Raw genomic sequence first — 22642 nt, 5'->3', positions numbered from 1 at the left:
CTCTACCTATTGTAAAGGAAATTCATGAGAAAATTAAGAACCAGAAGTATGACAGTTGGCACAGCACATAGCCACAAGCATAACTGGTTGATTAAGAAACATGTTAGTGGCTGTATTTGAAGAAAGCATGCACAAATCAATATCTGTCCAGAGGTGAACTGTCCTCAATCACAATTAGGCTGTTTTCATTCTAAACATTTTCTTCATGTTTTCTTTTCTGTTCATGAATAAATGATACGCAGTGTTGTGGCCTCAGACCATCCCAGTGTGTCCCAACACATCTCCATCTGCCCTAACACCTTTCTGTTTTCATACAAGTACAGCATCCCACAAATGTCACATTGCTGACAAAATAAGTGTCAATATATTTAGGATCATATCTCCATCTTATTTTACTACATGAGTATTTATTTGACAGACTTTCTTTTCTTTCATTTAATGTATACTGCGTAACAGAAACAACTCCTGTCCATTTATATGGCAGCAAAAATGCAATACAAAATCAGTTAAATACTGCAGTGTTATAAAACATAAGAAATAGATAGAATCTGATATTCAAGTTAAAAGTTTAAAGCTCTGGCATTTCAAAATGATGTGCCATAAACCTTGAATATGGAGCTGCAAATTACAGCAGACGTGTCAGTGTAGGTGGAGTGTGGAGTATTTATTTCTCTGCTTTCTTGCACTGGGTTAATAAATATAACATGAAAACCTCCATACAGGCCATCAAACTATTATGTACATGTGGTACCACTGTATATGACCAAATAATGTTTATTAATTCAGTGAGTTTCACTCCTGTGCTAAGTAGCTTCATCAAAAATCCAATTTTATACAATTTTAATCAAGGAGAGAATTTGTGCTATAAACTAAATACTGTAATAAAGTCACATAGTGTTTAGATTATGGGCACAGGCTGCACAAAATTGCATAAATAATATATTTTATAGCATTTCCATTTGGAAATTGGACTTTTTTTGACTGCCACACATTCATCAGTATAGTTACTTGAGCTTTAGGCAATTTTATTACTACTGTCTTATGAATGCTTTCCTTTTTGTCTCCGTTCCTGTGTTTGTCTATGTTATTTTACTGTAGTGAATGTATGAATGAATGAATGAATGAATGAATGAATGAATGAATGGAGTGAGTCACCCAGTCCCTGAATCTGTACATGACTGTGTGAGTGAGTGTATGAGTGAGTGAGTGACTGAAGTAGTGAGTAACTGAGTGAATGAGTGGCTGAAGTAGTGAGTAACTGAGTGAATGAGTGGCTGCAGTAGTGAGTGAGTGAGTGACTGACTGAGGTAGTATCTGAGTGAGTAACTGAGTGAGTGAGTGGGTTACTGAGGTAGTAAGTAACTGAGTGAGTGAGTGAAAGAGTGACTGAGTGAATGACAAGCCAGTTTCTTGAGTTGTTTTGCATCTAAAAAACTATCATGTACAGTACACTGCACCCATACTATTATTACCACACCTATCTAGATTATATTTATTACGAATATTTATGATGATTGCATTAATTTTGTCTAACTATATTGAGGAGGAAGCTGCCTGCATTCTGCTTTGTGAGAATTCTGTCTCATGTAAACGGATGGGAATGGGATCGTTAATCCCTCTTAGATATCGAGAATCATAAACAGAGTGTACACATTAATAATCTACCACAAAATGTCTAAATAATTATTTGAGCGGTGAAACTTTAAAATGTATAAAAGCTCAAACAAATCAATGAAAATATTCGGATGCATCATACCTCATCATAGCTGTAGCGGTAGTCAGCTTTCTTTGATTTCAAGTCCCACAGCACAACAATACCACACTCAAAACCAATCAAAAGCTGCAAAAGATAAGGAAAGCTATTCAGAAAGATATGCGAATTCTTGCTCTTTACAGGGAATTCAGAACTAATATACAAGTGGGTGAGATTCATCTAAAAAAAAAAAAACCCACTGTATTTCTTTGTGGATCTTACCTTTCCCTCATCCATAGGATTATCACTGATATGTACCACAGGACCAGGGTGTGTTTTCGAAGAGCTGAATGTGAGAAGAACGAGAAGATTTAGTGATTAATCAGCTGATGAATCGCACTGAGGAATCAGATGAAGAATCATTTAAAGCAGATAAAGGTGTCGATTAAATCTCAGAATCATCTGAAGAGATGTTCTTTGATGAAAGGAGATATATTTAGGATGGGCTCAGATGACCTCAAACATATATACATACATCAAGAGAAAGTTTATCTACCTCAGTGGGCCTGAAAAGTAATTTAATTACACCCTCCCCAATGTGAACGACACCATCTCCATAGCAACAACAGCAGGAATGTGAGGATGGACCCTAGACAGGCACCATCCTGGTGCACAGACCATATGTTACTAATGTAACTGCTATTTTCAACCATGTCGTGTTCATTATCTAAACAAACATTCATTTTTCCCTTTTGCAAAGTAGAACAACTCGTTTTAGAAGAACTGGCTTTAAGCAAGAATTTGTTTCTGTTTAACATTCTTGTCCTCGGCATAGCAGCTCTAACTTTCTGCTTTGGAGCTTAGTTCATAGACATCTCTGGGAGAACAAGAACAAAACTGAATGAGCGTGTGTGCATTCTTTTAACTTCTTTCTTGTTTCTATAGCAACTCATCTGGAGGACTGGATATCTGAGACTGAGATGACTGTAGACGGCCACAGCAAATGATCTTCTTGCCTCTGATTACAGCCTACCATTAGAAACAGTGGGACACTGACTGCTCCTGTCTTCGAAAAGCATAATCTTAAGACATATACAGCATTGTTAAGAACGTGTATATGATCTAATTAAGACAAACTATTTATTTTATGCTCCTAATGGCTATGGACCAAGTAGAGACAGCATTACAGACATGTAAGAGAAAAACCTCACACACACACACTCACAGTTCAATGGCTTTGTTCCACATGATGACATAGCCTGAGAGGGTGAAGGACTCCACATTGACAATATGAATGTTCCCTCTTTCTGTTCCGATGTAAAGCCATTTACTCTGGAAGGGCAGATGGCAAAACGTGATCCTGCCAAAACACAAGGAGCAGACAAGAAATCGTATCACTCAAGGTGATTTATACATTCCTGTAACCAAATGACTCAATGTACTTGGAACATCCTGAGGTTTTGGCAGCTTTTTGATTTAAAAGGGCATACGGACTAAAGGATGTCTTTATTGTGAACAGTCATTATGTGCCTCAACAGACAGCTATGACTATATAAATCTGCATATATCAAATGATATCATAGCAGACTGTTCATGGTTGCCATGGAGTGATATGGCTTCAGGAGATATGGGGGGAAAGTCACCAGACACAGAACTGATGACATAGTGTCCATAGAGCTAATTTTGTACTCTTGTAACACTTGTATTAACACTAGTATTGGCTCACTTATGATTTGAAAAAAAGAAAAAGGCTATAAAACATCTTTGGGGTTCATTAGCTTTATATCACACTGATAATATATATAATTTATTTATATATTTATTATCAGTGTGATATAAAGCTAATGAACCCCAAAGATGTTTAATATATATATATATATATATATATATATATATATATATATATATATATATATATATATATGTATATATGTATATATGTATATATGTATATATATATATATATATATATATATATATATATAAATAATTGTTAGCTGAAGTAAATCTATTCTAATCCTCAAACTTTTTTTTTAAACAGAAACACACAATTTTTGTGAATAACTGGGTGTCAATTTTTGGCACCCTTCTTTATTAAAAAAAAGTGTAACCAAAGCAGATTTCCATCCACATTTACCTTATTTATGCCTGAGTGTTCAGAACTCATGTAGACCTTCATAAATCAGGCACTGTATAAAAACCTTTTTTATATATGTTCAGAAATATTAGAGCAATAATTAAGACATTTAATAAAACTGGAGCTGTAATAACAGTATAAGGGTAACATTAAGTGACCTGGCATCCAAAATCTACAATCAGATATCATCTCCATGGCAACAAATTATCAGATGTTAAATGATGGTCAGATGAGACAAAAACACTCAAGGTGGGTTTGGTTTAAAGTAGAAGAATATTGGTTTTACTCAAATGTGACTAAACATTATAGGAAAAGACTTGTACTGTTGGCACAGGGAGGCTACACAATAGTGGCAATAATTGACACAACTGAGCTCCAGTGCAACAAGCTCGCTTTGACTTCACTGGTACAATACACAACTCACACAGAACAAATGGAGATGCCATGAAGACGCTGTGCTCGCCAGTCTTATAAATATAACGTGTCAGTTCTTTCAGATTGCAACTTCAGCAAGCTGTGAGGATGTAAGCCTTGTTGGAGTATGATCAATTCAACTGACAAAACAGTTTACAGGAAAAAGACTGCTCTCATATTAATGCACTCCTGTATTAAAACACTATTGGCAAATCTTTGGGGGAAATCTACAGATAAGCTCTAGAGAAAGCATTTAAGGAATGCAAACGGCTTTATTCAATTAGTCTCTTGTGCTTTCACTATTCACAAAAAAAACAATAGAGATAAAATGGATGCGAGCTGTCGAACCATGTCTCAGGGATAAGGAAGAAAACCAGAGGCTTGACTGTGTCCAAACTGGCACAAGATTTAGACAGTGGAAATGTGTAAGCATCTGAGATCTGAGTTGTTCAAGTTTAGTCATATACAGTGCACTATTTACTATACAGCCATTGTGCGGCTGTCTAAAGTTACAACTTCTTCCTGGATAGTTCACTATATTACCCACAATGCACAGCAAATTCAGTGTATACTTCTGTACTAAAGTATCATGATACACAGTGATTTCTTTCAGATTTAAATTGACATGTGAGGCTGTTTAGCAGCGTGTCTAACTTCATGTATAAATGTAATTTAATGAGCAGTAAAGTCTGCAAATACTTGATTAATACAGAAAATCACTTCTGTTATTTTGTGCCTTCAGAAAAATAGGTGATTTGTTTACATTTTGTATGTAATTGTATTAAAGTGCTCACTACTACGTGTTAGCTGAATGAGATATCATGACACCGGGTATATAGTGCTCTATATCAAACTGTCTAAGCACTAAATGAATAAGTGTGTAAGAATAAAGCCTAGGCTCTTATGGCCTAAATTACATCAAAAGACACTATGATGCTCACCAAGTCAAACTGCTATCCATGCAATTTAATCAGATCTTTATGAAGGAGAGGAATGGAGACCGTCTATGACTGCACACTGAGAATCCTATTGGCTCTGTGTGTCAGATGTCGAGGTAACTACAAGAGATGTATTGAAAGACTGCAGAGGACTACATTTCTCTCATTGTCTACATTCTTGTATTAATCCATTTCCCTCCTGAAAATCCCCACCATCACAGTCAGTTTCGAAATAAAAGCTGTCTAGCTAGCAAACAAGCTAGCAACAAAACAAATCATTTTGGCGTGTTTTTAAGCCTGGATAAACTAACAACTTACCTCTCCCTGGTGAATTTAAGGGAGTGGAGAATAGCTGGGATTTTTTGCCTCAGATTCCATAAATGAATGCTGTCATCAGCCAAACCACTCACCAGCGCCCCCTGTAGAAAAGGCCACACAGAACCTCAGTGAAGAACAAGAGACATGATAATTCATATGTACTGCAAATCAATCCTCATATAAGAGACATGAAGAATGAACTTTTCTATTTCTTTTTTTCAAATTCAGACAGAAAGTGGAAATGTACCTGGAGCTGGAGCTGGGACAGTGTGAGCAGAGCACAAAGAGGAACCTACCTCATTGATGAGAAACTGCAGCTGGATGACAGCCGAGCCGCTCTCATGCTGGCAGTAACATTCTACACCGGCACGGCCAAAGCTGTGCTCGGCTTAGTCAAGGTTAAATCAGTGAAACAAAAGTAAATTCATTGAATGATCACTTTAGGACAGTTATATAAGAATATGACATAATGATACGCCTAATTGATCTGTAACATGGCACGGATTGGCGTGGCGCTGACGAATAAAATCAGTAATCTCTATAAATCCAGCACTAGAGGGGACGTACTCTCAAGAGTCTGTCAGTACCATCACTGAGGATCTTGTCCATTGATGTTGCTAAAAGGATTACAAAGTCCCAGAGGACAGGCTTAAGCCATGTCAGTGTTTGCAGCAACACTGTGCTATAAAGGCTCTCATTCAGTGGCACTCTACAGGCATGCAGCCCACACAGCCAGCCACGCCGAGCAACGGCATGCAGCAGCCACCACATGCCCTGTTACTGAAGCAATCAGAAAAGACAGCATACAGAGGCTTGATATGTAGACAAATGAAGATTGATATGCAAGCCAAATAGGAAGTGTTGTAGATAAATTCCTCAACCCAAATGAAATAAATGAGCTAGAAAAAAGTAACAATTCTGCAGGTCACAATATGGAAGAGCAGATATTTGGTGTGGCATCTACAAACAAGATATTCTCCATTCTTCTGCAGGATGTGTCTCCTGTTCATCAAATTACTGTACAGCACAAAACAAATCAAGGCGAGGTCCTTTCTCCACCTTAGCTGTGAGTGCTTGTCTACATAAAGATTGTTATTTAAGGAAACCGGGAGCCGTGGCTTATATAGATAGAATCAAGCCTAAAAGGATTCTAACAGGAAATGCCAGTTTATTTAACAAAAAAAAAGCATGCATATAATGTAACATGAACAGGCCTTGTTCCTACTGTGACACTTGTAAACAGTAATCATACTAAACTAAAAATTGTCTTGAAAAGGAGTCAGGTTTATTTAATTGTTCATTACGAGACTGTAGAAAAAAAATCAAGATATTTTTAAGACATTTCAAGCTTAGAAGATTATTTCAAGTATTTATTTCTAAGAAATAGGAAATATAAGGGAAAAAAAAGGACCCGTTTCTGACTAGGTGAGCAAAATGACACACTTCCAGGTACACAAGCGGCAGACAGAAAGAAGACAGAGCAGCAAATAGGTGTTTATTTCTCTCATGACAGCTTAATAATTCATGCTCGGACCTGGAAGATGATCTCTGCATTTGGTTATGGAAATATTTCGCATCGCAGTGGATAAGGGCTCTTCGTGATTAAATTTATGCAATCATAATCTGGCAGGCAGGTGGGGAGCGTCCTGCTGTCTGCTCTCACCCTGTATCACCTGCTTTTCACATGGCACAGGAAAAGGATTGAGGCTCTTCTTATATACAGCCGGCTTAGCATCATAACACTTAGCACTCGGACTAGATAAATAACAGTGGGGTAGTATAAATAAAGATCAGCAGACCGTGACGGCATTATTTATTCATAAGTCAATGCATCTGACAGAGCTGCGATTTCTCTGCAGATCAGACTGGAGCAGAGCCCAGTGCTGTGGGTTTCACAGGGTCGGGACATGAACACAAGAAACTCACTGTGGCTCTCCTCTACTGGAGACATAAGAGCTTACCGTGGCTCAACAACCACAGCTTAACACCGAACAATGACACATCTGACTTTAGAACTTTTTAACTCAAGCTTACAGACCCAAAGGACACCGAGATGTATAAATGATGTATAAAGGCTGCATAAAAGTGAACGGCATAGACGCCTACTGAGACATGACCTCGGCTATGAAGATTCCCTTCCATTCTGCAACCTACTTTATGTGCTCAAAGCTTATATATTATTGTGCAACCACAACAGGTGACGCATATCATACAGCAGCAGCTTCCGGTGCTAAACAAACGACCTCGCAATCTGATAAGGGTGCTGTCATGTGACATGCTCTAGAACAGCAGGCCGCGAGTGTCTACAAGCAGCGCCAGTATAAAGGCCATGACTGTCAGCATTTCCCACTAGAGCTGACATCTGTCCTCACTGAGTGCTGTCGACAAGGTATGTGAACCAACTCTCTCTGAAGGGACAAAACAGACAGCAGACAACCCTGAGAGAGCCATCATGGGGAGAGGGTTGAGTATAGCTACAGTCAAAGTAGGCGTAGGAAAAATCTTGCTTAGTAAGTTGACATAAAATGCTTACATGCTTCTAGGTAAAAACTTGAAACATGTCAAAACCACACAGAGCTTTAATGTGGTAAGAGGAAGCCATCAACACCCACGTACATGCATTTTTCAGAGCTCTGATGTTTGCACAGTGCAGAGTAATCAATTAGCCATCTGTCTCTACCTCTATAAGCATACATACTACAATAAAATAAAATAAAAAAACCAAACCCCTATACATTTTCTTTTCCTCAAGAATTTTGCATTTGGAAGACTTCAATGCAAAAATCACACAATACTGACTCAAACTCCGTGTATTAAATAGCCAGCCTTTATGTCCTATATGAGCTAAAAAACAAAACACACAATATAAAGTATACAAGCAAAAACTCAACACAACTCAAATACCGCTTTGGAGTTAGAGAGTTTAAAAAAAGAACGTTTGCAAAATTCTGATTGTGAATGCATATGCAAGAGAGACTTGCTTAAACAAACACGAATAACTGATAAGCTGTGAAGCGAAACTAAATCCAATCAAACTTCTCGCTAACTCTTGCTCTATCCGCAAAAACCCATTGGTGCAGTTCTTGAGTGTAAATTAAAGATAAGATCTGTGCAACCCAAGTTTAACATTAGCGCAATCAATCAGAAGCTGCATGCCATCAACTTCACACCTGAAGCAGCTCAGTGCAAGGGTAAAAGCTCAGACAAGTTTAGGAGACATATTAAAAGTTGTGTATGTGCTTAATGCTGTCAGGAAATAAACCTCACAAAATAACGAATAAAACATGATTATTTTCCTATAAACACACAACTTGGTATCACTTATACCTTTTATTCCTTTTTTTCCCTCTCCTAAAATTAAACCATAAATTGCATGTCATGCTTTGTCACATTACTAAGAAACTTTCAGCTTATTAAAATTCAGATTAAAGAACAGAAGTTAAGAGAATATTAGAAGACAGTCTTTTCTTCCTGCTGAAAACTATGTTTAAAACCCCTTCCCTTCATACCCCATGTGCATAGAGTAAGCATTTCCTGCAGATTATGAGGATTCTTAACACAAATTCCCCAGACATGTGCACTAGTTGTGTTAATTGAGCACCACAACATACTGTTTACACTTACAACTGCTCTACCAAAATCAGCCGTTAAGTGTTATTGTGCATATGAAACAAGAAGGTGAGGAAGCGAATCTAAAAATTTCACAATGTTGCGGGGTTCATTCTGATCTAGAAAATGATAACCGTGTGTGCATGAACCATGCAGGCAGTGCTATATACAGAATGCAAGTTTGCAGACAGAATAAACGCAAAATACTTTCTCAATACCTAAATGCTTCCTCTTTCACGGTGCTACAGTACATGAGAAAACCTTTGCTCATAAAAAGAGGTGTTCATACAGTCTATCTGAAAGTATTGGAACAGAAAGGCCCAATCTTTTGCATTACACTGAAAACATTTAGGTTTAAGATCAAAAGATGACTATGAGATGATGGAACAGAATTTCAGCTTTCATTTACTGATACTGAAATCTACTGAAATATTTAAAAAAAAAAAAAAAAAAAAAACCTAGAACATGGCACCTATTGAAACCACCCATTTTTTATGTAATCAAAAATTTCTTGTTGTTTATGTGTGTCGTGTTAGAATGATTATTTAAACAATTAAAAGCTCTGAATGTACACTCTTTCTTTGAGTCATGGGTTTTGCCTGTAAAGTCCGCATTTGTCGACCATACCACAAGATGTGCAAACCACTCGTCAGCAATAAGAATCAGGAGGCAGTCTGGAATTTACAAAGAAATAAAGACATTTCCGGAACCAAGACTGACTACCAAAGTGATGGAAAGGCCAAAGTTTGAGGAAAGAAACTATCTGCTCATGATCCAAAACATACCAGCTCATTGGTCAAGCATGGTGGAGTTAGCATCATGGCTTGGGCTTGCATGGCTGCTTCTGGAAGAGGCTCACAAATATTTGTTAAAGATGTAACTCATGATAGTCGCTGCAGAATGAATTCAGGAGTCTACAGAAACATTCTGTCTGCCAATTTACAGAGAAGTGTTAATTACTTTAACACTGTCTGTAACTGTACTTTTGCCAGCCAAAAATAATAATAAAAATTGGGTGGTCTGCCACCAAAGGTGCCATGTTCATAGATGTTTAACACATCTAGATGTAAATATCAGGTGATAAAATCTGAATTTCATAACCATTGTCTCATGTTCAACTTTTGATCTCGAATCTAAATATCATCAGTTGAATAGCAAAAACAAAAGAACTGGCCTTGTTCCAATACTTTCAGAGGGGACTATATCATAGGTTTCAATGAACTGACTTTTAGACAAAACTATTTTACCCTGATGTTTGTTAAATTCCAAGAATGAGAGAGAAAGATTGCTACTGCATTTAGGATACAAGTTATGTCAAATAATATAATCTGTTTAACAAACTAATAGCAATCATGTGAACACGAAGGCCAGGATGATTTTCATCTGCTAGGATTTTGGGAACAAGAGGGATGAAATAAAAGCAACATTAAGGAATAAAAACAGGCAAGATATCACGTTAATTATTTGTTTTTGCTTTAAAAATATCCCGGGGCTGTTGTTCCTAATGTTTGTGGAATAAAGCAAATCGATACTGTCAGCATTTTGATAAATGGTTCAATCAGCTGAATGACAGCAAGTCCATCAGCCCTAGGCACTAGCTGGGTGTCTGAACTTAATACTCTTCAACAGCCTGCGGTAACACATTGACCGCTCAAACAGGTGGGTGGATTTTGAGCTCCGAATAGAACAGCTGCCAGACCTACACAGCAAAGACATCCCAGTAATACATCCATAGTTCAACTTAAACTAAACTTCACCAGAACACTTACACAACACGGCACTAACACTTAGCTGTTTGGAACTGAATTGTAATTTGTCCAACATAGCCGTGCATGCACCTAAAGTAAGTGACAAAATAAACCCGCAAAACTTGATATAGAGCAGCATCCTAGGACAGCTTTCCTGTGTGAGTCACATGGTCTAGCAGACGTGCCCAGCAGGACCAGTGATGATTTCCAGCACGTGTGAGGTGGCATCCTGGCACAGAGTGAGCAGAAGTGATGAGGAGACCAGCTCTGCAGCATATGGCAACAGAGAGGCTCATGCCACAGCACAGATATCATTATGTCCAGAAACTTCCAGGAGCTCTTCCAGAAATTCAGTCAGCTGCCAACAAAACATGACACTGAAATCACACTGCAAAAAAAAATTCAACAAACAAAACACAGGAGGAAAATTAACCTCTTCCCTAGAGGCCTCTATTACTCTACCGCTTTAGTCATGGGTGAGGGTTCAGTTTAGTTAATCCTGAAAATTGTTTATGCTTACTGACTGATTAACCTGGATAACTCGCTTTCTTATACACCTTAATTAACATAAAAGTGTGTAGTACATCATATGACAAGTCTTATAGGCTGGTTTATTTCAAATAGATCAACTGCTAATTTTCTGCAGAGATCAAGAAACATCAGATCTGAACACACTAAGACACCTTCCTAAGGTCAGTAAATCAGTAAGTTAACTAAGACCACAGGGAAAAAAAGGAAGACTAATGTTTTACTTTAGACCTTGCAATTCAAAATCATCCACAACCCTAATATATTAACATATAGATACTAATCTCTATACAAAATCTACCAGGGACCATACTTTCCTTTTTATGGAAGGATACAGTCTTAATGCTCCAGTCTGTGTCCCAATTGCCAGTATTTTTTGCACAGGGTCAAAAGCCATGGCTGAGGGTTGATAAGGAAAGCCATGTCGCACTGTCTGTGAAACAAACAAAGAAAAACTCTTATTAAACCACATGTCCATTTTTTCCATTCATATTAATAGAACTCTTAATGGACATATAAAGCTGTAGCTGTTAAGAAGACTCAACACTGTCTGCGTTTCAGTATGAATACGATTCTATTATTATTCTGTCATATAAATACCAGAAACACAACAAACCAAACTTGAACAGGGACAAAAATACACAAGCAAAACAAACACAGATACAGGAAATATTTGTTTGCTTGCATTTGCCAGCTCTAAATATGAATTCTCAAATGTGTGTCCTGTGTAAGTACATATAGAGTGAAACAACAGAAAAATAATTTTCTTTAAATAAAAGCTATTTTTACGTATGGGCGATTGAAACCAATCAAGCACTATTAGGATATAGCAAGCTAGTGAATTTTTTATCTGCACTCCCAAATATCCAAACAGAGCTAGCAGACTTGTCAAAGTGTAAAGTCTGTGTTTACAATAACACAGAATTGTGTGAAATTCACATAGGACACTAATGAGTATAAGCTAATAATTCAACTATGATTGGAACATTGTGTATTACATAATATTTATTTATAGGGGCCATTCAAGACATTTCTGAACATTCCACCAACCTGTTCATCTTTAGTCTCAAAGTTTGGCATTAAATTCATGTTGATATTAATACTGGTTAAGTAATGTTATGTTATATATAAGTAATTGTGCTTTAGACAAAAGAAACAAACAATGTTCTATAAGAAAACACATTAGTTTCCAGTCATTGTTCATTTTGGCTATTTTATAGCTAAATAAACCAAATGCTGATCTTGAGTAGTAGTTGAGCATGCCAGCCACATCACATCTTAAAATACACTAGATAGATAGATCGATAGATCGATAGATAGATAGATAGATAGATAGATAGATAGATAGATAGATAGATAGATAGATAGATAGATACTTCATTCATCCCAGTGGGAAATTTACAAATTATATTATATTGCCAATAGTTTTGGGACACCCGTCCAAATCATTGAATTCAGGTGTTGTTTTTCAGGTGTTGGGCTTGGCCCATTAGTTCCAGTGAAAGGAACTCTTAATGCTACAGCATTTTGGACAATTTCATGCTCCCAACTTTGTGGGAACAGTTTGGGGATGGCTCCCTCCTGTTTCAACATGACTGCACACCAGTGCACAAAGTAAGGTTCATAAAGATATGGATGAGTGAGTTTGGTGTGGAGGAACTTGACTGGCCGGCACAGAGTCCTGACCTCAACCCGACAGAACACCTTTGGGATGAATTAGAGCGGAGACTGTGAGCCAGGACCTCTTGTCCATCATCAGTGTCTGACCTCACAAATGCGCTTCTGGACTAATGGTCAAAAATTCCCATAAACACACTCCTAAGCCTTCTGGAAAGCCTTCCCAGAAGAGTTGAAGCTGTTATAGATGCAAAGGGCAAGCCAACTTCATATTAAATTCATGTGCATGTAAAGGCAGACGTCCCAGTTTTGACCTGGCTCGCAGTCTCCACTCTAATTCATCCCAAAGGTGTACTATCGGGTTGAGGTCAGGACTCTGTGCAGGCCAGTCAAGTTCCTCCAGACCAAACTCCCTCATCCATGTCTTTATGGACCTTGATTTGTGCACTGGTGCATGGTCATGTTGGAACAGGAAGGAGCCATCCCCAAATTGTTCCCACAAAGTTTGGAGCATGAAATTGTCCAAAATGTCTCGGTATGCTGAAGCATTAAGAGCTCCTTTCACTGAAACTAAGGGGCTAAGCCCAACCACTGAATTCAATGATTTGGAGGAGTGTCCCAAAACTTTTGGCAATATAGTGTATAAATATGAATTATATGGATGAATGAACAAATTTGTTGTGTTCCTGAAAAGAAAGAAGTTATCAGGCACACAATACATCATTCTGACACTGATGTAGCAATACAACAAACACAAACAACAAGAAAATGTCAACATTAAAGCCGAAGGGTGGTTTGACAGCTGTCAGGTAAAACACCTGCCATTAGACAGTTAACGTTTACAACAAAACATAGTTTAACAACGTATTTAAAAAAAACTAGGAAAGAAACACTGCTCTGATTAATTTGAGCCTCTTTTGGAAGTTTAATAAATACACATTTTGAATACATTTAGCAGAAATTGATGGCAATGTATAAAAAAAAACACGCAGCAGTAGCTAGCTAGCTAGCAATTAGGTACTAGAGCTAACTAAGCTAGCTACGTCCTGCCAGATACAGATGAATGACTAGAGTAGTACAGGAAGCCAGGTCTACAGGGTTAGCTTGCTTACTAGCTAACAACAATCGTACTGACAGCAAGCCACATAGCGCTTTATGTGATTTAAATAATTTATTCAGATATATAACGCTAATTTGCAAATTTAATAATACCAAACGAGCTAGCTGATGGGGTCACATGACCGCGGTCACCGGTCCCAGGGTTTTGCTGCACTTCAGCTGCTTAGAATCAGTTTAACTCTCAGATCAATTATTAATTAAAAATAATAACAGTATTTGCAGGCAATAATTTAACGCTATAAACGTAGTGCGAGTTGTGAAAGTTTTCTTTTTAATTGCAGAACATAAGTGGCAAAACAATCCAGATGCTTTATATTTTGAAACAGCCGCACCACATTGCCTGTGTATGTGTATGTATGCAGCGCTGTGTATGTGTATGAAAATGAACAGGCATGAATATAAACATCAGAGATGACACACACGGAATTTATTTGCCACGTAGGCGCAAATTGTATATGTAATGTTCACAGCTCAGTGTTGGCGGAAGCAGTTGCGGGGCTGGTTAGCATTGCGCTAGCATGCGGGTTCCCACAAGGGGGCCAGTAGTGCTAATATTAGCCTGCTAGGCAGCGCGAGCCTCCAGAATAAAATGGCAATAAAAGCGCCCACCTTGCAGAGCTGAAAATGCTCGGACTGCAGAGTCTCCTGAATCACATCGTTCTCCTTGTTAACCGGCTGAGTAGATGCGGATGAGGAAGAAGAGGAGGAGGAAACCGCAGTCAAGCCGTCCAACACCTTTCTGATATTAAACTTCTTCATGCTTCCTCCAGTAAGAGACGCAGATTTGAGACGAACGCATGAACGGAGAAATCGTGGAATAAACAGAAGGGAGATGCGGCCACTCTCCTATAGTTTGGCCGTAGCTGCGTCTCGCATGTCAGGCAGTGTTGTTATTATTATCATTAAACCGTCCTCCATGTCGTCCATGTCATCCCAAGTTAACACACATTGTGTCACAAATGTGATTCTACACGTTATTGAATTGTATGTTACTCCTAGTCCATTTCGGTGTGGTAATCCAGCTGGATCAGGGTCTGTCTCTCTCTCTCTCTCTCTCACTCACTCACTCCTCCTCTCACTGAGCGTCGCGGAAACGCAGCAGCAGCAGCAGCAGCTCGCCGCAGCCTGGAGCGAGTTTGCGCTCTGAACAGGAGCGACACCCGGATGTGTGGCAGAGCCGCTGCACCTCACCTCGTCTCACCTCACCCACCACACTCCTTTCTGATCACTACCAATAGGGGTTGCACACTGAAAACTCGTTCAATTACACTGTAGTACATTATATAGTACTGTGTAGGTCAGTGTAGTGTCCTTAGTTCTTTGATGTCTCCATTAGATCTGTTTTTTTTGTAGCACCATGGTCCTGAAGGAATGCTGTTTCATTTTACTCTGTAGTGTACCAGTACAGCACACACACACACACACACACACACAGAAGAGGTTAAATATATGCCAGAGATGACCACATATAGTCTATATACGACCGATACTGTGGACTCATTTTGAAATGAATTTAGTGACAATTATTGAAAATCACATAAATCACCACATGGTCATATGTTTCTCACACACGTTTTTGATTAGGTGAGTAAGGGATCACGAGTGAAAAACAGCACTTCAGTGTCTTTTACTGAAAAACACGTAAATCCATGTGACATCGCGTGACCGCTTGGGAAAATAAAACCACGTGACTTGAATGTGAAACTTGCGAAACTTTGAGTCCATTACATGTATTAAAATCTGAAAAGAACTGTTCCGTGTGATTCACATGTGAAATTAATGTGGCTGTTCTGTAAAGGTAGGGAAAAAATGAAGTATTCAACAAAACAAATTTCATTTATAAAGTATTTACATAATTCATTCAGTTAAAATTACATACACGGAACTAAGTGCTCCATGAAGCATAATCAGAGAGTCCATAATTGTTTTATTTATATTTTTTTTCTCCAGTGGCTGAAATCACAACCCAGCTTATTAAATTTATTATGTTTATTATAAAGTTCTAATAGTTATTGGTCGTTTGATCTACTGAAATGAATGGAATAAAAAAAGAACTCCTTTAAATAACCAAACTATTATTGTACACATTTACATAATGAAAGATGAATTATGTTTATAAAACTGTCCTATGGGATTTCCTTTTCAGTTAAAGGTGTCACCTGCAATATGTATTACCTATACAACATAATTATTCATATTAATTCAATGATCAAGATCAACATTTTTATTTGTGTTTAGGTTTGTAGTAGTTGCATTCTTATGCTTTGTTCTGTAAATATAACAACACATGAAAAAACAGTGTGCTATTATGCCTTGTCATTCCATCTCGGTTTTTCATGCTGGTACTGACACCAAAGTCCCTAAGTGAAAATCCTCTGAGAAACAGCAGACCTGTTCCCAGTGGAGTGATTGGTCGTTCTTGAGGCTTAGTAACACACAGAAGTCTCCAGGGTCTCATTTCATTGCATCATTGAGGGATTTACTGACTGCAGCATGCTTGGTTTATATCTCCTTTGTGTCAAAGGAGAATAATAACATTTTATGCGCATCACAATATCATTTCTTAATCATTCTGATCCTGATTACTGAGTAAATATCATTCTTGATGTTCTATTATTACAGAAGCATGCAAATTGCCCCATAATTACATTTCCTATGTGTAGTTGAAGTCCTTGATTAAGCACCGATTCTCTACAGAGTTTAGATTATCATCCACTCATGGGAAATGTCTTTACGTGTCAATGCAATTGATTCTTGTATTATATATGCTCAGTTTTATCTTGCTAAATTTTAAGTAGACAGTTTGTATAAAAGACAGCATGTGAGTAAAGCCCTCAAGGAACATGGCAGAGGTGCAACAGCTAGTAGGGCAGCATTCCAACTTCCTGCTATTGTGCACCAGACAATGTGTTAAGGTACTCTCAGTGGGAGATTGCTGTTATCTATTATTAGGCTGTATAAGCATACTGTTTCATACTGGGCTTAAGTACATTTCAGGTGAATCAGTTTTCAGAGTCTTATACATAGATTGTTAATTTCAACTTTCACTGGTTCAGCATTGCCTGGATAGGCAGATGAACAGACCTGTATACCTTTTTATAGCATTTTATAGGCCTGTTCTTGACAAGTAGCACGAAAAAAACAAGTAATCGTTTAATAAATTGCTTTACATGAATATATTAATTAAAATAATTAATTAAAGTTACTGATTAGGTCTTATTATTCGACAATTACTGTAAATTCTTATGAGTCATGCATTTTTTACCACTAGATGGCGTCTGTGATTTGAAAGATTAGATATGACGTATTTTTTTAATTTTCAGGAATTATTGAATCTAGTTTCTAACGTGACAAGTTGCTTTTTTTCTTAGCCACTGTAAAGAGAAAGTGAGGGAATGATTGTTTGTGACTGCTATAATGTAAGTGTTAACAGGAACTAACCTGTTTCATGGGGCACATCTTGAATGATTTATACACTGATTGTCTATTTATGAACTGCAGAGATTCTCTTTCACCTCAGCCTGTTTTTATAGACACCATTCATTGCCCCTTCACAGCTCTGAGACCCAAACTGTTCATTAATATTCATTATACCACAGTGCCATTTAATTCTGAAGTGTAACTGGTCAGAATCTGATCATTCTTATTGTTTTCAACTTGTATGGCAGTCACTAAGAAATCTAATGCTAAATTTAGCAACAATAGGGTAAAGCTATTCCTTTAAGTTTTTCACAACTGGAGAATCTTGCAATTCCTCAGTAACACAGAGAGAGAGAGAGAAGGTAGTGAGGACATGACATGCTCTAAATTAATGAAGAATAGAAACTAATTGATGTATGATGTGTTGTGTAATTATTAAAAGTTATAATCGCTGACATATTGCTGTAATAAAGAGAAGTGTAACACTTCAGCATGACCAGTTTTTGGAAAGTACATTGAATGATTTTTCACTTGATCAGATATAGAATTCGGGACATTGAGCATCAGTTTAAAAGCTGAATTAAAATGGTCTTTCACTGTTTATTTCACAAATGGAGTTCAGATAATAGAATCACAACAGAAATAAATGTCCATAGTCATGCCTCACCTTTTTATTATAGCCAGCATTTCTTCCTCCTGCTCGGACTCCACATGCCTACATAATCATCATCCGCTTCTCCATGATAACCATCTGCTCTAAAAGCAGGCAGAGAGAGGATGAGCTCTCACCGCTCAGAGTCGCACCATCTTCACTGTAGCCATGTCACACTGAGACCCTTACAGCTTTGTAGTTTTTACACTGAACTCACAAAGCATGACACCTCTGCTTTGGGTTTGTTCATTTTTCTGAAATAAGAGATTAAAGTTAAAATGAATGTTACATGCTATGAAGAAAAATGACTGATTTAATGACTGCAAAGAACTGCAGCAATAACAAAGAACTGGACTTTCTTTAAAGTGGATTTAAAAAAGACTTTGAATAAATGTAAATAAAATGATGAACTAAAAACACAGCAAAATAGGAAATGCAATATTGGAAAAAATTATTCAGCTTTAATGTGTGATATTAGTACTACTTCATCAGAAATCATCAGAGATATACACTGACAAAAAACATTATCACTTTGTTTTGTTCACTGTAAACCACTATCAAATGGTTTCCAGTATCGGTACCAGTGTTGTGGAATGAAAATGACAAACCAGGTGGCAGTGTTGCACTTCAGACTGTACAGAGACTCCCAGTGCAATAGACCTGTTACCTGTAGCATGTACCACAGCTAAATTTAACCAGACCTAGTTCACATATGTGTACCCTTCATTACCTGAGTTTTCATGAGGACATTCTAGCATGTAATGTTTAGATCACTACAGGGATTTCTGAAGTGTTGCCTCTGTTTATGGTGCATTACTATGGCACTACTCTACGAATAAAATGCAATCAAGTATAGTATGAAAAATGGACTATATAGAAAAACCACACCAACGCATAGGCAGTATAAACATATACTGATATAATATGCTATATTAATAAATAAACATTAAGCAGTTATGTAATATCATGTATTATATTGTAGAAGACATTCATGCAAACACCCCTGTAACTGACCTCTGAAACTGGGTCTCTCGTATCTAGGACATGGACTCTTATTTAGAGATGATGCTTCTCTCTGAAGGTTTTCCTCCGAGCACAATATGCACTTACAACAAACACTTACAATGACTATTGGAACATACCTCAATTACGACTCCAAGAAATGTCCGGAAACCGACTTAGAAAAAATGTAAACGTGATTAAAATACATTTAAAAATGCGTGAAGGTGTTGTAGAGACTTTGGAATTTTTGGTATTTAGAACAGATCCCCAGACACACAGCAAGGACACAGGAAAGTAAAACTACGGCACAGTGTAGAACAGATGGAGGAGCAAAAATACATTTAGTCAAATACACACACTGTCAGCAAAACACATAATAAAGGTGTTGCTTTCATAGAAGGAAATAATGAGTGTAAGTTCTCTGTGACTGAGGAATTAATAAGCATCTCAGAAGTGATTTTTAAAAGAAGGTTGGTCTCAAATGCAATCTCCAGGAAAACTCACTTAAGGAGACATATAAAGTGGTTGGTAAACCTCTCAAATGGTTGGAAAGCTTGGTATCACATTTAAATCATCACCGCTATTTCACTAATGCACAAACATCATCACAAATTCATAGAAAGCCTAACAGCTTTTATCACCTTTGTAACAGGGCACATTTGCCCTTTTCTCATACTACTATTAGCTCCCATATTGATTTTTGCAGCTCTCTTTTCATTGGTCTCCTTGCCAATAACCTCAGCAGACCTCAGCTTCACATATACAGAACCTTCTGCATAAATGACCCTTATTGTTTTATGAATTATACTGTTTATATGCCATTTCCCCATTATTTTCATCTTGAGTGTCCTTTTCACTCTTTGTGAAATGTCCTCACGCAGTGATGTCAGATATACCATGCCTCCCAAATACTCAAACCATCTAGTCCAAATTCACTGACACTGCTTTTCTTCTTCACAAGCTTTCCTTACTGCCTTCCTTTTTCATGACTACATTTCTTTTTTAATCTAAAGTAATTATTTTTGTCTATGATTTTTCACTCTGTAGTTTGAGGGTGTGTGTGAAAGACACAATATACACATTATGAGCACTGAAAGGTGAAGTGAATAACACTGATTATCTCCTCATCCTGGCACCTGTTAGTGGGTGGGATATATAAGGCAACAAGTGAACAATTTGTCCTCAAAGTTGATGTGTTAGAAGCAGGGAAAATGGGCAATCGTAAGGATTTGTGCCTGGATGCTCTGGGAGGATCTGCTGCTAACATCTTGGTGCCAGATACAATAACACACTTTCAGAGATCTAGTGGAGTCCATGCCTCGACGGGTCAGGGCTGTTTTGGCAGCAAAAGGGGGACCAGCACAATATTAGGCATAATGTTATGGCTGATCGATGTACAATAATAATTTGAATTATTTTTCTATTAGGATTTATTAGTTACATAATGTATTATAATTGATATGACTTAAATAGCTAAATATGTTTAAAAATAGCATGTCTGGGCTGTGACAGATAATGTATTTTCTATGTACTTTGAATCTTTAGAATATAGAAAAATACATAAATAAAATAAAACCACACAGTCTCTATTATTTACACTATGTTTAGGGTCTTTTTTCTATAACCATCATTCCTAAACGTACCCAGCAAATGAGACCATAAATAAGTAGAATGATGTGAATAAAAGTGAATAAATGGCAAATCTGGTTTCCTTCCAAAACATTCATCTGAAATACCTTTTTCACATTTCATTTCACTTTGCTCTGCTCATTTTGAGTTTCTTGATAAAGATTTAATGAGTTATGACTGTGCCTTTAATTTTGGATTTTAGTGCTGTTCTTAGGGCTCAATTCCTCATCTTATTTTTACACCTATCTACACTTCTAATAAATAGTATGCGGAATGTGCTTGGTATGACACAATCCTTCAAATCCTTATGTAAACATACACTAATATACTGAAATGATGAGAACCAATTTGGCTACAGTGCAGTATCATATTATACCGGTGGTCAGAACCAGAAAAAAAAAATCCTTACTCCAATGTAGTTCACTCCATGTAGCACAGATCTCTAGGGGCCGCAACAGTACGCTGTAATTCCAAACATTTCAAGAAAACATAGCAGAACTAGGTCAAGCTGCTAGTTATTTTCACTTTATGTATGATTTAGTGGTGCATCTGGATGCTCATCAGCATGTTCTTCATTTTCTTACACATGTGGTGAGCACATCTCCTGTCTATGCTCGAGGAGTGTCTTATTCTTGTGTGTACTCACATAATAAAAGTGTTTTAGGCAGCAGCAGCATAGTAGGGCACTGCCAATGAGCTCCTGCCTTGCAGATCTGTTAATTAGCATATGAGCTCCTGCCAGATTAACAAGGGAAATAAGATCAAACCCCAGGGAGGTGTTTATTAGAAACTCTGCATGTTCCCACTCCGCAGGCATCAGGGTTACATTAGCTGAATATTACTCATCATTTACTAAAGACTTTAACACACACACACACACGTGCACACAACTGATAAAAAGATTAACAGTATGATCTGATCTTGTACTTTACATAAAGAGATGCAATGAACAGCATGTAGGTAATTTAATGATTTTCCACTTGACACATCAGCAGCACATAAGTTTAAGCACAAAATAATTTACACACAAAATTAGACACAATTACATTTATATTTACTGCATTTGGCAGATATCCTTATCAAGAGTGACTTACAGAAGTGCTTGTTGAAGTCTCTATCAATGAATACATCAATACTGGTTCACTAGGTCATGAACTAAGAATACTATCAGTCTAAAACTCAGTTGGGAGGAAATACAGCCAGAAGCCATTATTTCTTTCTTTCTTTTCTTTTTTTTTTTTTTTTAAAAAAAGACGAGTGCTAGTTTTCTAGGAAGAGGTACGTTTTTACATGTGAATTGAAGACCGACAGTGACTCATCTTGGGGAAGTTTAATCCACTTCCAAAGTGCCAGAACAGAAAAGAGTCTGGATGCAAACCTTCCCTGTACCCTGAGAGATGCTGGGATCAGTCGAGCAGTGCAATGTGTGATAATGCACTTGCACCTTATGTATCTTTGTACCTAAGTGAATCAGTCATTTCTCCAGCTTTGAAAAGCTGTTAAACTCAATTTTTCAACATTATATCAGACCATTCAGCTCTACATCATTTTCTTTATGCTGGCAATGGTAGATTATTCTTTTCTCTTATGGAAGACTGGTTAATTGTTTCTGTTTATCTTGTCTACCCTTTAAAAGCTGGTGCCAGATTAGTTTGTGCTTTGTCAGAGTTATATCATGTGCTTTATTACTTACCACACTTAAATGATTAATGCAGTGACAAATCAGCAAAATGTGGCCTAGCCAACACCTTGGCATGACTGACAGACATGCAGCTAGAAGATACACTGCTATATGACATTATGAGAAATGACAGCTAA

The 22642-nt window shown here is 37.4% G+C and overlaps 1 protein-coding gene across 8 annotated transcripts in view; it reads right to left on the bottom strand.

Moving 5' to 3' along the window:
- stxbp5b (syntaxin binding protein 5b (tomosyn)) overlaps positions 1-15212 on the bottom strand; it is a 29040-nt gene extending 13828 nt beyond the window's left edge. For 7 of the 8 annotated variants that reach the window (XM_058398919.1, XM_058398921.1, XM_058398920.1 and 4 more), the window contains exons 1-7: positions 14731-15211; positions 11721-11818; positions 5797-5878; positions 5501-5601; positions 2919-3053; positions 1976-2039; positions 1757-1840 (exon numbers count right to left, since the gene is read on the bottom strand). In XM_058398919.1, the coding sequence (XP_058254902.1) occupies positions 1757-1840; positions 1976-2039; positions 2919-3053; positions 5501-5601; positions 5797-5878; positions 11721-11818; positions 14731-14880 (714 nt within the window). In that variant the 5' untranslated portion in view covers positions 14881-15211. Of the gene's footprint in view, positions 1-1756; positions 1841-1975; positions 2040-2918; positions 3054-5500; positions 5602-5796; positions 5879-11720; positions 11819-14730 lie in introns of all 8 variants that reach the window. The other variant, XM_058398927.1, reaches the window with a different exon arrangement.
- Between the last annotated feature and the right edge of the window lie 7430 nt (positions 15213-22642).

Source organism: Hemibagrus wyckioides, linkage group LG09 (assembly GCF_019097595.1).
Source record: "Hemibagrus wyckioides isolate EC202008001 linkage group LG09, SWU_Hwy_1.0, whole genome shotgun sequence".
In the NCBI taxonomy this organism is placed as follows: Eukaryota; Metazoa; Chordata; class Actinopteri; order Siluriformes; family Bagridae; genus Hemibagrus; species Hemibagrus wyckioides.
This window is presented reverse-complemented; position numbering and strand designations above follow the sequence as displayed.